Source organism: Chiloscyllium plagiosum, unplaced genomic scaffold (assembly GCF_037043375.1).
Source record: "Chiloscyllium plagiosum isolate Xiang-an unplaced genomic scaffold, Cpla_swu_hap1 HiC_scaffold_5, whole genome shotgun sequence".
Taxonomy (NCBI): domain Eukaryota; kingdom Metazoa; phylum Chordata; class Chondrichthyes; order Orectolobiformes; family Hemiscylliidae; genus Chiloscyllium; species Chiloscyllium plagiosum.
Window position 1 is genome coordinate 133,467,241 of NW_028270143.1, and position 14,415 is coordinate 133,481,655.

Genomic DNA, 14,415 nt, shown 5'->3' on the forward strand with positions numbered 1-14,415 from the left:
ACAGACAGAAAGGCAGACAGGCAGGCAGGCGGGCACACAGACAGAAAGGCAGACAGGCAGGCAGGCAGGCACACAGGCAGGCACACAGACAGGCAGGCGGGCACACAGACAGACAGACAGAAAGGCAGACAGGCAGACAGACAGGCACACAGGCAGACAGACAGGCAGGCAGACAGACAGGCAGGCACACGGACAGACAGGCACATGGACAGGCAGGCAGACACACAGACAGACAGGCAGGCACACAGACAGACAGGCAGGCACACAGGCAGGCACACACAGACAGGCAGACAGGCACACAGGCAGGCACACAGACAGACAGGCAGGCACACACAGACAGGCAGGCAGGCACACAGGCAGGCACACAGACAGACAGGCAGGCACACAGACAGACAGGCAGGCACACAGGCAGGCACACACAGACAGGCAGACAGGCAGGCACACAGACAGACAGGCAGGCACACACAGACAGGCAGGCAGGCACACAGGCAGGCACACAGACAGACAGGCAGGCACACAGGCAGACAGGCAGGCACACAGACAGGCAGGCAGGCACACAGACAGGCACACAGGCGGGCACACAGACAGACAGACAGGCAGGCAGGCAGACAGACAGACAGGCACACAGACAGACAGACAGGCAGGCAGGCACACAGGCAGACAGACAGGCAGGCAGACAGACAGACAGGCACACAGGCAGACAGACAGACGCACGGACAGGCAGGCACACGGACAGGCAGGCAGACAGACAGGCAGACACACGGACAGACAGACAGGCAGACACACGGACAGACAGGCACACAGACAGACAGGCAGACACACAGACAGACAGGCAGACACACAGGCAGGCAGACAGGCAGGCACACAGGCAGACAGGCAGGCAGACAGACAGGCAGGCACACAGACAGACAGTCAGGCACACGGACAGACAGACAGGCGCACAGACAGACAGACACACGGACAGGCAGGCACACGGACAGGCAGGCACACAGACAGACAGACAGGCGCACAGACAGACAGACAGACGCACGGACAGGCAGGCAGGCAGACAGACAGGCAGGCAGGCACACGGACAGACAGGCAGGCACACGGACAGACAGACAGGCGCACAGACAGACAGACAGACAGGCACACGGACAGGCAGGCGCACAGACAGACAGACAGGCGCACAGACAGACAGGCACACAGACAGACAGACAGGCGCACAGACAGACAGGCAAGGCAGGCACACAGACAGGCAGGCTGGCACACGGACAGACAGGCACATGGACAGACAGGCAGACACAGACAGGCAGACACACAGACAGGCAGGCAGACAGACAGGCACAAAGGCAGACAGGCAGGCGGGCACACAGACAGACAGACAGGCAGGCAGGCAGGCACACAGACAGGCAGACAGACAGGCACACAGGCAGACAGGCAGACAGACAGGCAGGCACACGGACAGACAGGCACACAGGCAGGCACACAGACAGACAGGCAGGCACACAGGCAGGCACACAGACAGGCAGGCAGGCACACAGGCAGGCACACAGACAGACAGGCAGGCACACACAGACAGGCAGGCAGGCACACAGGCAGACAGGCAGGCACACAGGCAGGCACACAGGCACACAGGCAGGCACACAGGCAGGCACACAGACAGACAGGCAGGCACACAGGCAGACAGGCAGGCACACAGGCAGACAGACAGGCACACAGGCAGGCACACAGGCAGGCACACAGGCAGACAGACAGGCACACAGGCAGACAGGCAGGCACACAGGCAGACAGACAGGCACACAGGCAGACAGACAGGCACACAGGCAGACAGACAGGCACACAGGCAGACAGACAGGCACACAGGCAGGCACACAGACAGACAGGCAGGCACACAGGCAGACAGGCAGGCACACAGGCAGGCACACAGGCAGACAGACAGGCACACAGGCAGGCACACAGGCAGACAGACAGGCACACAGGCAGGCAGACAGGCAGGCACACGGACAGACAGGCAGGCACACAGACAGGCAGGCGGGCACACAGACAGACAGACAGAAAGGCAGACAAGCAGGCAGGCACACAGGCAGGCACACAGACAGGCAGGCGGGCACACAGACAGACAGACAGAAAGGCAGACAGGCAGGCAGGCAGGCACACAGACAGGCAGACAGACAGGCACACAGGCAGGCAGGCAGACAGACAGGCAGGCACACGGACAGACAGGCACACGGACAGGCAGGCAGACACACAGACAGGCAGGCACACAGGCAGACAGACAGGCAGGCACACAGACAGACAGGCAGGCACACAGACAGACAGGCAGGCACACAGGCAGGCACACAGACAGACAGGCAGGCACACACAGACAGGCAGGCAGGCACACAGGCAGGCACACAGACAGACAGGCAGGCACACAGGCAGACAGGCAGGCACACACAGACAGACAGGCAGGCACACACAGACAGGCAGGCAGGCACACAGACAGGCACACAGGCAGGCACACAGGCAGACAGGCAGGCACACAGGCAGGCACACAGACAGACAGGCAGGCACACACAGACAGGCAGGCAGGCACACAGGCACACAGACAGACAGGCAGGCACACACAGACAGACAGGCAGGCACACAGGCAGGCACACAGGCAGACAGGCAGGCACACAGGCACACAGACAGGCAGGCACACGGACAGACAGGCAGGCACACAGACAGGCAGGCAGGCACACAGGCAGACAGACAGGCACACAGGCAGGCAGACAGGCAGGCACACGGACAGACAGGCAGGCACACAGGCAGACAGGCACACGGACAGACAGGCAGGCACACACAGACAGGCACACAGGCAGGCACGCAGACAGACAGGCAGGCACACAGACAGACAGGCAGGCACACACAGGCAGGCACACAGACAGGCACACAGGCAGGCAGACAGGCAGGTAGGCACACAGGCAGACAGGCAGGCACACGGACAGACAGGCAGGCACACAGGCAGACAGGCACACGGACAGGCAGACACACAGACAGGCAGGCACACGGACAGACAGGCAGGCAGACAGGCACACGGACAGGCAGACACACAGACAGGCAGGCAGACAGGCAGACAGGCACACAGACAGACAGGCAGACAGACAGACAGGCAGGCAGGCACACAGACAGACAGGCAGGCACACAGACAGACAGGCACACAGACAGGCAGGCAGGCAGACAGACAGGAAGACAATCAGACAGACAGTCAGGCACACAGACAGGCAGGCAGACAATCCAGCAGACACAGACAGACAGACACAGTCAAACACACAGGCAGACACAGAGAGGTACACAGACAGACAGTCAGACAGGCACACAGACAGATAGACAAGAAGAGAGATACACAGACATATAGATAGGCAGGCAGACGGACACAGACAGATGGACACAGACAGGCAGTCAGACAGACAGACACAGTCAGACAGACACACAGACAATCAGACAGGCACACAGACAGATAGACAGGCAGAGAGACACACAGACAGACAGATAGATAGGCACACAGACAGGCACAACGACACATAGATGGGCAGGCAGATGGACACAGACAGATGGGAGACAGACAGGCACACAGTCAGACCCACAGTTAGACACACACACAGACAGAGAGCGGAGGTGTATTGGGAAGCTGTCCCTCAGTCTGTGTTTGGTTGAGCTAGTAATCAGTGAATACAGCACAGTGTGGTGAGGTGATAGTGTCGTGGTAACGGCACTGGATAAACAAGCCAGGAACCTCGGGCTAATATTCTGGGGGTCGCGGGTTTGAATTGGCCGATGGTAAAATTGGAATTCAATTAAACTGTAGACTAACTATGACCGTGTAAAACCCCCATCTGGGTCACTAACGTCCTTCAGGGAAGGAAACTGCCCATCCTCACCTGGTCTGGCCTACACGTGACTCCAGACCCACAGCAATGTCAGAGTCAGACCCGTCTGCCCACATCCCCGAGAGCTCCGATTGGGTTATAATCTCTCCTCCTGGGGCTGCCTTTACCCCCGTGGGGGGGGGGGGGGGATCCTCTCTGATGGTTATATTCTCTGCTTCGTTTCCCCTCCCTCCCGTTTAGCATCATCGAGCTTATTTGCAATTGGCCAAATCAATCGGTAACCACACCGAGCAGCAGCGAGCCTGGGCTCTGATTGGGCGCAGCTACTTGTTCCGACATGAGAAGGACCAATCGGGTGAAGCTCTGCAGGAAGCTCAGAAGGCCTTTATAAAGAGCCTTGAGATCCTTGACCACAAGCTGCAAGGTAATCTACTCAGGCTGGGGTCTGGCTCCATGGTAATTATTAGAGAATGGGACCTGTTGGTCAGGTAACCTACTGAGGCAGGCTGTCAGGTAACCAACCGAGATTGGAACCTGGAATCCAACCCAGGCTGGGATCTGGCAGCGTGCCAATCGACTGAGATTGGGATCCAGCTGAGGGGTAATCAATCGGGTGAGATCTGGGAGCTGTCAGCTCCTCCTGAGTTACACACATGACAACAACTGGGGCTGAATGGCCTGAGCACATAGCACATAGAGGACTGGAGGATGTTACAGACCAGAGTTTACCTGGAAAGTCCCCAACCCCATCACCCACTCCCACACCCACACCCCCTCCCTATCTCTGTAACTCCCTCCAGCCCCTACACCCCCTCCCTATCTCTGTAACCCCCTCCAGCCCCTCCACCCCCTCCCTATCTCAGTAACCCCCTCCACCCCCTCCCTATCTCTGTAACCCCCTCCAGCCCCTCCACCCCCTCCCTATCTCTGTAACCCCCTCCAGCCCCTCCACCCCCTCCCTATCTCTGTAACTCCCTCCAGCCCCTCCACCCCCTCCCTATCTCTGTAACCCCCTCCACCCCCTCCCTATCTCTGTAACTCCCTCCAGCCCGTACACCCCCTCCCTATCTCTGTAACTCCCTCCAGCCCCTACACCCCCTCCCTATCTCTGTAACCCCCTCCAGCCCCTCCACCCCCTCCCTATCTCTGTAACTCCCTCCAGCCCGTACACCCCCTCCCTATCTCTGTAACCCCCTCCAGCCCCTACACCCCCTCCCTATCTCTGTAACTCCCCCCAGCCCCTACACCCCCTCCCTATCTCTGTAACCCCCTCCAGCCCCTACACCCCCTCCCTATCTCTGTAACCCCCTCCAGCCCCTACACCCCCTCCCTATCTCTGTAACTCCCTCCAGCCCGTACACCCCCTCCCTATCTCTGTAACTCCCTCCAGCCCCTACACCCCCTCCCTATCTCTGTAACCCCCTCCAGCCCCTACACCCCCTCCCTATCTCTGTAACCCCCTCCAGCCCCTACACCCCCTCCCTATCTCTGTAACCCCCTCCAGCCCCTACACCCCCTCCCTATCTCTGTAACCCCCTCCAGCCCGTACACCCCCTCCCTATCTCTGTAACCCCCTCCAGCCCCTACACCCCCTCCCTATCTCTGTAAACCCCTCCAGCCCCTACACCCCCTCCCTATCTCTGTAACCCCCTCCAGCCCCTACACCCCCTCCCTATCTCTGTAACTCCCTCCAGCCTGTACACCCCCTCCCTATCTCTGTAACCCCCTCCAGCCCCTACACCCCCTCCCTATCTCTGTAACTCCCTCCAGCCCGTACACCCCCTCCCTATCTCCGTCTCATTGAACAGTACAGTACAGGCCCTTCGGCCCTCAATGTTGTGCTGCCCTTTTATCCTACTCTATGATCAGACTAACCCACATATTCTATATTTTACTACCATCCATGGGCCTATCTGAGAGTCACTTAAATGTCCCGAATGTCTCTGACTCTACTCCCACTGCTGGTCGTGTATTCCCCGCACCCACCACTCTCTGTGTAAATAATCTGCCTCGGACATCTTCCCAACCCCTTCCCCTAATTGGGTGGCATGGTGGCTCAGTGGTTAGCACTGCTGCCTCACAGCGCCAGAGACCCGGGTTCAATTCCAGCCTCGGGCGACTGACTGTGTGGAGTTTGCACGTTCTCCCCGTGTCTGCGTGGGTTTGCTCCGACAATCTAGAGATGTGCAGGTCAGGTGCTAAATTACCCATAGTGTCGGGTAAATGTAGGGGAATGGGTCTGGGTGGGTTTCTCTTCGGAGGGTCGGTGTGGACTTGTTGGGCCGAAGGGCCTGTTCCCACACTGTAGGGAATCGAATCTAATCACTTTAAAATTATGTCCCCTCAGGATAGCCATTTCCACCCTGGGAAAAAGTCCCTGGCTATCCACTCTATCGATGTCTCATCATCTTGTACACCTCTATCAAGTCGCCTCTCATCCTTCTTCAGTCCAACAAGAAAAGCCCTCGCTTCCTCAAAGTTTCTTCAGACCCGTGACTAGCTCTGCTGTTCAGAGGGCGGGGAGTGGAAGGGCTGTCTTCACAGGGGATTCAATTGTGAGGGGAGTAGATAGACGGTTCTGTGGTCAAAAACGAGACTCCCGAATGGTATGCTGCCTCCCAGGTGCTCAGGTCAGGGATGTCTCAGATCGGCTGCTGAACTTTCTGAAGGGGCAGAGTGAACAGCCAGATGTCATGGTGCATATCGGCACCAGCGATACAGGTAATAAACGGGATGAGGTCCTGCAAGCAGAATTTAGGGAATTAGGAACCAAGTTTAAAAAATAGGACCTCAGAGGTAGTAATCTCAGGATTGCGACCAGTGCCCCGTGCCAGTCAGAGTAGGAATGATAGAGTATTCAGGATGAACACATGGCTTGAAGGATGATGCAGGAGGGAGGGGTTCAGACATTTGGGAGATTGGGACCGCTTCTAGGGGAGGTGGGACTATTACAAACTGGACAGTCTACACCAGGCAGGACTGGAACCAATGTCCTAGGGGGTGGTTTTGCTAACGCTGTTGAGGAGGGTTTAAACTAATGTGGCAGAGGGATGGGAACCAAATGAGGAGGTTGGTGGACAGGAAGGAGGTAGTAACTAAAGCCTGTAAGGAACTAGATGATGAAGTCAGCGTGACTAAGGGGAAGAGTAGGCAGGGAGCAGAGGATGAACGCAGAGGGACTGGTGCTCTGAGGTGCAAGAAGTGCAAGAAGTGTAGTAGGTAAGGCAGATGAACTCAAGGCTTGGAATAGTACCTGGGATTATGATGTTATTGTTATTATTGAGACTTGGTTGAGGGAAGGACATGATTAGCAACTAAATATCCCAGGATATGGATGCTTCAGGTGGGATAGAGAGGAGGGTAAGAGGGGTGGAGGAGTTACATTACTGGTCAGAGAGGATATCACAGCTGTGCTGAAGGAGGGCACGATGGAGGACTCGAGCGGTGAGGCAATATGGGCCGAGCTCAGAAATAGGAAGGGTGCGGTAACAATATTGGGGCTGTACGACAGGCCTCCCAACAGGGAGCATGAGGTAGAGGTACAAATATGTAAACAGATGATGGAAAGATGTCGGAGCAACAGGCTGGTGGTGATTTTAATTTTGCCAACATTGACTGGGATTCACTTAGTGTTAGAGGTCTAGATGGAGCAGAATTTGTAAGGAGCATCCAGGAGGGGTTTCCCAGAGCAGTTTGTAAATAGTCCAACTCAGGAAGGGGCCAGACTGGACCTGGTGTTGGGGAATGAGCCCGGCCACGTGGGTGAAATATCATCAGCGGATTACTTTGGGAATAGTGACCACAATTCTATAAGTTTTAGAATACTCATGGACAAAGATGGGAATAGTGCTAAAGGAAGAGTGTTAAATTGGGGGAAGGCCAACCATAGCAAAATTCGGCAGGAGCTGGGGAATGTGGACTGGGAGCAACTTTTTCTGGGTAAATCCACATTCAGTATGTGGGAGGCTTTTAATGAGAGGTTGATTAGAGTTCAGGAGAGATATGTTCAGGAGATATGAAAATGAGGGATAGAAATGGCAAGATTAGGGAACCATGGATGAGAGGTGACATTGTGAGACTAGCTGAGAGGAAAAAGGATGTGTACATAAGGTCTAGGCGACTGAAGACAGACGGCGCTTTGGAAGAATATCGGGAATGTAGGAACAATCTGAAACGGGGAATTAAGAGGGGTAAAAGGGGTCATGAGATATCCTTAGTGAGTAGGGTTAAGGAAAACTTCAAAGCCTTTTATTCATCTATAAGGAGCAAGAGGGTAACTAGGGAAAGGGTTGGTCCACTCAAGGACAAAGGAGGAAAGATATGGGTGGAGTCAGAGAAAATGGGTGAGATTCTAAATGAGTACTTTGTATCTGTATTCACCGAGGAGAAGGACATGATTAATGTTGAGGTTAGGGATAGATGTTTGAGCACTCTAGGTCAAGTCAGCATAAGGAGGGAGGAAATGTTGGGTATTCTAAAAGGCATTAAGGTGGACAAGTCCCCAGGTCTGGATGGGATCTATCCCAGGTTACTGAGGGAAGTGAGAGAGGAAATAGCTGGGGCTTTAACAGATATCTTTGCAACACCCTTGAACATGGGGGAGGTCCCAGAGGACTGGAGAATTGCTAATGTTATCCCCTTGTTTAAGAAGGGTAACAGGCATAATCCAGGTAATTACAGACCGGTGAGCCTGACGTCAGTGGTAGGGAAGCTGCTGGAGAAGACACTGAGGGATAGGATATATACCCATTTGGAAGAAAATAGGCTTATCAGTGATAGGCAGCATGGTTTTGTGTAGGGAAGGTCATGTCTTACCAACTTAATGAAGAGGTGACGACGTTAATTGATGAGGGAAGGGATGTAGATGTCATTCACAGGGACTTTAGTGAGGCGTTTGATAAAGTTCCCCATGGTAGGCTGATGGAGAAGATGAAGTCGCACATGGGGCCCAGGGTGTACGAGCTAGCTGGATAGAGAACTGGCTGGGCAGCAGGAGACAGAGAGTAGGAGTAGAAGGGACTTCTCAAAATGGAGACCTGTGACCAGTGATGTCCCACAGGGATCCGTGCTGGGACCCCTGTTGTTTGTGATAGACATAAATGATTTGGAGGAAGGTGTGGCTTATCTCATTAGAAAGTTTGCAGATGACACATAGATAGGTGGAGTAGCAGATAGTGAAGGGAACTGTCAGAGAATGCAGCAGAATATAGATAGATTGGAGAGTTGGGCAGAGAAATGCAGATGGAGTTCAATCTAGGCAAATGAGAGGTGATGCATTATGGAACTTGCAATTCCAAAACAAACTACACAATAAATGGAAAAGTGCTGAGGAAAATTGATGTACAGAAAGACCTGGGTGTTCAGGTAAATTGTTCCCTGAAGGTGACATCGCAGGTCAGTAGAGTGGTCAAGAAGGCATATGGCATGCTTTCCTTTGTCGGACGGGGTATTGAGTACAAGAGTTGGCAGGTCATGTTACAGTTGTATGAGACGTTGGTTCAGCCACATTTGGAATACTGCGTACAGTTCTGGTCGCCACATTACCGAAAGGATGTGGATGCTTTGGAGAGGGTGCAGAGGAGGTTCACCAGGATGTTGGTATGGAGGGCACTAGCTATGAGGAAAGATTGAGTCAATTAGGAGTATTGTCATTGGAAAGGAGGAGGTTGAGGGGGGATCTGAATCATGAGAGATATAGACAGGGTGGATAGCAAGAAACTTTTTCCCAGAGCTGGGGACTCGATTACTAGGGGTCACGAGTTCATGGTCAAAGGGGAAAGGTTTAGGGGAGATATCCATGAAATGTTTAGAGGAGATATGTGTGGAAAGTTTTTCACACAGAGGGTGGTGGGTGCCTGGAACGCATTGCTGGTGGAGTCGGTAGGGGCGGGAGCAATAGCATCATTTAGATTAGATGAGATTCGATTCCCTACAGTGTGGAAACAGGCCCTTCAGCCCAACAAGTCCACACCAACCCTCTGAAGAGTAACCCACCCAGACCCATTCCCCTACCCTATATTTACCCCTGGCTAATGCACCCAACACTATGGGTAATTTAGCGTGGCTAATCCACCTGACCTGCATATCTTTAGATTGTGTGAGGGACCTGGAGCACCCGGAGGAAACCCACGCAGACACAGGGAGAATATGCAAACTCCACACAGTCAGTCGCCCAAGGCGGGAATTGAACCCGGGTCCCTAGCGCTGTGAGGCTGCAGTGCTAACCACTGTGCTGTCCCCTAAAGATGTATCTGGACAGATACATGAATGGGCAGGGAGCAGAGGGATACAGGTCCTGAGAAAGGAAGCGGCGGATTTAAATAGGAGGATCAGGATTGGTGCAGGCTTGGAGAGCCAAAGGGCCTGTTCCTGTGCTGTAATGTTCTGTCTCCATAAGACACAGCCTCCAGTCCAGGCAGCATTCTGGTAAATCTCCTCGGCATCCTCTCTAAAGCTTCCACATCCTTCATATAATGAGGCGACCAGAACTGAACATAATATTCCACGTGAGGTGGAACCAGGGCTCTATGGAGCTGCAGCATAACCTCACGGCTCTTAAACTCAATCCCCCTGTTAATAAACACCAATACAGCATACGCCCTCTTAACAACCCCATCCACTTGGATGGCAACTTTGAGGGATCTATGGTCATGGACCCCAAGATTCCTCTGTTCCTCCACACTGCATTTAACCCTGTAATCTGCATTCAAACTCCATCTTCCAAAGTGAATCACTTCACACTTTTCCAGTGTGGGAAACGATCTGCCCCCTTCCCCCACCTACCTACCTACCCACAGCAGGACCACACAGCACACAGAAAACCAAGCCTGCCCACACCATACCAGCAACAATGAGACATGATCATGGTCGCTCGCAGACCAGGGAACACACCTCCCAGGACAATAAGCTTCCTGGACCTGATCACCACAGCTGTCCCAAAGCCCCGAGGGCAGTCTCATACCCCAGTGATACCAAAGCCACACAGGTCAGACAGTGAGGCACCAGAATACCTCGCTCACAGGAGAGCAACACTGGAAACACCTTACTGCCAAAAACTGGGACATTCTCACCTCCCCTCGAAGAGAGCAGGAATCTCCTGATCCCATCTCAAACTGATCGATGCTTCAGGATGCTCCGTTGTATCTAGAATCAGAACATTCCTCTGATAACTGCTCTGGGAATATCACCATTGTAACTGAATTACTTAATTATTAAACACATTGTATTTTCCCTATTTACTCAGAGAGTAGGAAGGATATGGAATGCTTTGCCTGCAACGGTAGTAGATTCGCCAAGTTTAAGTGCATTTAAGTCGTCATTGGACAGGCATATGGACGTACATGGAGTAGTGTAGGTGGGATGGGCTTCAGATTGGTTTTACAGGGCAGCACAACATCGAGGGCCGAAGGGCCTGTACTGCGCTGGAATGTTCTACCTTTTATCTTCTATTTTAATTAGCATCATTGTACAGTATTCCTATAAAACCCAGCTTGATTCTCAGCTCGGGGGAGAGTGTTCAGCTCTCTGGACAGACTGTCTGTGCTGTTTCAGCTCGGTCAATTTCTCTTCCGCGATATAGCTGTGTTAATAAACTGTTTGTTAATTGCACTTCAATCTCTGTTTTTGTGATCTCTGCTTTATTCGGCTAATTTCTCCAACATGAGCTGAAAATGTGTGGCTGGAAAAGCGCAGCAGGTCAGGCAGCTTCCAAGGAGCAGGAGAATCGACGTTTCGGGCATGAGCCCTTCTGCTTCTTGGACGCTGCCTGACCTGCTATGCTTTTCCAGCACCACACTCTTGACTCTGATCTCCAGCAGCTGCAGTCCTCACTTTCCCCTAATTTCCCCGACATCCAGGTTGAACTCCATCTGCCGCTTCTCAGCCCAGCTCTGTATCCTGTCAATGTCCCATTGCAACCTAAAGCAGCCCTCCACACTATCCACAACTCCACCAACCTTCATGTCTTCGGCAAACTTACTAACCCACCCTTCCACTTCCTCATCCAAGTCATTTGTAAAGATCACAAAGAGCAGAGATCCCAGAGCAGATCCCTGCGGAACACCACTGGTCACCAAGCTCCAGGCTGAATACTTTCCATCTACCATCACCCTCTGTCTTCTATGGGCCAGCCAATTCTGTACCCAGACAGACATGTTTCCCTGTATCCCATGCCTCCTTACTTTCTGAATGAGCCTACCATGGGGAACCTTATCAAACACCTTGTGAAAATCCATGAACACAACATCCACTGCTCTACCTTCATCAATGTGTTTTGTCACATCCTCAAAGAATTCAATAAGGTTTGTGAGGCATTACCCACCTCTCACAAAGCCAAACTGACTTCAGCCCCTACACCCCCTCCCTATCTCTGTCACCCCCTCCAGCCCCTACACCCCCTCCCTATCTCTGTAACCCCCTCCAGCCCCTCCACCCCCTCCCTATCTCTGTAACCCCCTCCAGCCCCTGTACTCCCTCCCTATCTCTGTAACCCCCTCCAGCCCCTACACCCCCTCCCTATCTCTGTAACCCCCTCCAGCCCCTACACCCCCTCCCTATCTCTGTAACCCCCTCCAGCCCCTCCACCCCCTCCCTATCTCTGTAACTCCCTCCAGCCCCTACACCCCCTCCCTATCTCTGTAACCCCCTCCAGCCCCTACACCCCCTCCCTATCTCTGTAACCCCCTCCAGCCCCTCCACCCCCTCCCTATCTCTGTAACTCCCTCCAGCCCCTACACCCCCTCCCTATCTCTGTAACCCCCTCCAGCCCCTACACCCCCTCCCTATCTCTGTAACCCCCTCCAGCCCCTCCACCCCCTCCCTATCTCTGTAACTCCCTCCAGCCCCTATACCCCCTCCCTATCTCTGTAACCCCCTCCAGCCCCTATACCCCCTCCCTATCTCTGTAACTCCCTCTGTAACTCTGTAACATAGTATTCCCATGTCCTGCAGAGATATAGCAGAGGTTGATGAGTGAACGGCCATCCCTCTCTGCTGGAAGAATTCGATGAACCCAAAGGCATTTTACTCATATGTGAGGAATAAGAGAATGATGAGGGAGAAGGTAGGGCCGATCAGGGATAGCGGAGGGAACTTGTGCGTGGAGTCTGAACAGATAGGGGAAGCCCTAAATGAGTTTTTTGCTTCGGTTTTCACCAAGGAAAGGGAACTTGTTGTGAATGAGAACTTTGAGGAGCTGGGAAACAGGCTTGACCAGATCAAGATTGATGAAGGTGATGTGCTGGAAATTTTGGCAAACATTAAGATTTTCAAAGTCTGTGAGAAGATTTGTGGCTCGGGTGCTCGTTGTTGTGGTTCTGTTCGCCGAGCTGGGAATTTGTGTTGCAGACGTTTCGTCCCCTGTCTGGGTGACATCCTCAGTGCTTGGGAGCCTCCTGTGAAGCGCTTCTGTGATGTTTCCTCCGGCATTTATAGTGGCCTGTCCCTGCCGCTTCCAGTTGTCATTTTTAGTGTCCGCTGCAGTGGCCGGTATATTGGGTCCAGGTCGATGTGTTTGTCCACTACAGCGGAAAGCTGAAACTGACAACCGGAAGCGGCAGGGACAGGCCACTATAAACACCGGAGGAAACATCACAGAAGCGCTTCGCAGGCGGCTCCCAAGCACTGAGGATGTCACCTAGACAGGGGACGAAACGTCTGCAACACAAATTCCCAGCTCGGCGAACAGAACCACAACAAACATTAAGATTGATAAGTCCCCAGGGCCAGACCAGATTTATCCCAGGCTACTCCGGAAAGCGAAAAAGGAGGTTGCTAAGCCACTGGCGAAGATCTTTGTCTCCTCACTCTCCACGGGAGTCGTACCGGAGGATGGAAGGAGGCAAATGTTGTTCCTCTTTTCATGAAGGGGAATAGGGAAATCCCAGGCAATTACAGACCAGTCAGTCTTACGTCTGTGGTCAGCAAAGTTGGGGAAAGAATTCTGAGGGATAGGATTTATAACTATTTGGCAAAGCACTGCGTGATTAAAGGCAGTCAGCATGGTTTTGTGAGGGGCAGGTCATGCCTCACAAATCTTATTGAGTTCTTTGAGGAGGTGACGAGACAGGTCGATGAAGGTCGAGCAGTGGATGTGGTGTATATGGACTTCAGCAAGGCATTTGATAGGGTTCCCCATGGTAGGCTCATTCATAAAGTCAGGAAGTATGGGACACAGGGAGATTTGGCTATCTGGATTCAGAATTGGCTGGCTGACAGAAGGCAGAGAGTGGTTGTAGATGGAAAGTATTCTGCCTGGAGGTCAGTGTTAAGTGGGGTCTCGCAGGGCTCTGTTCTTGGGCCTCTGCTCTTTGTAGTTTTTATAAATGACTTGGATGAGGGGGTTGAGGGGTGGGTTAGTAAATTTGCAGATGACACAAAGGTTGGAGATGCCAATGATAGTATCGAGGGCTATTGCAGGCTGCAGCGCGACATAGACAGGATGCAGAGCTGGGCTGAGAAATGGCAGATGGAGTTCAACCTGGATAAATGCGAAGTGATGCATTTTGGAAGGTCAAACTCAAATGCTGAATATAGGATTAAAGACAGGATTCTTGGCAGTGTGGAGGAACAGAGGGATCTGGGT

The 14,415-nt window shown here is 53.3% G+C and overlaps 1 protein-coding gene across 3 annotated transcripts in view; it reads left to right on the top strand.

The window, feature by feature from the left end:
* LOC122547812 (tonsoku-like protein) overlaps positions 1 to 14,415 on the top strand; it is a 162,192-nt gene that overhangs the window by 39,597 nt on the left and 108,180 nt on the right. For all 3 annotated transcript variants that reach the window (XM_087987696.1, XM_087987698.1, XM_087987697.1), the window contains one exon: positions 4,074 to 4,257. In XM_087987696.1, the coding sequence (XP_087843822.1) occupies positions 4,074 to 4,257 (184 nt within the window). The remainder of the gene's footprint in view (positions 1 to 4,073; positions 4,258 to 14,415) is intronic.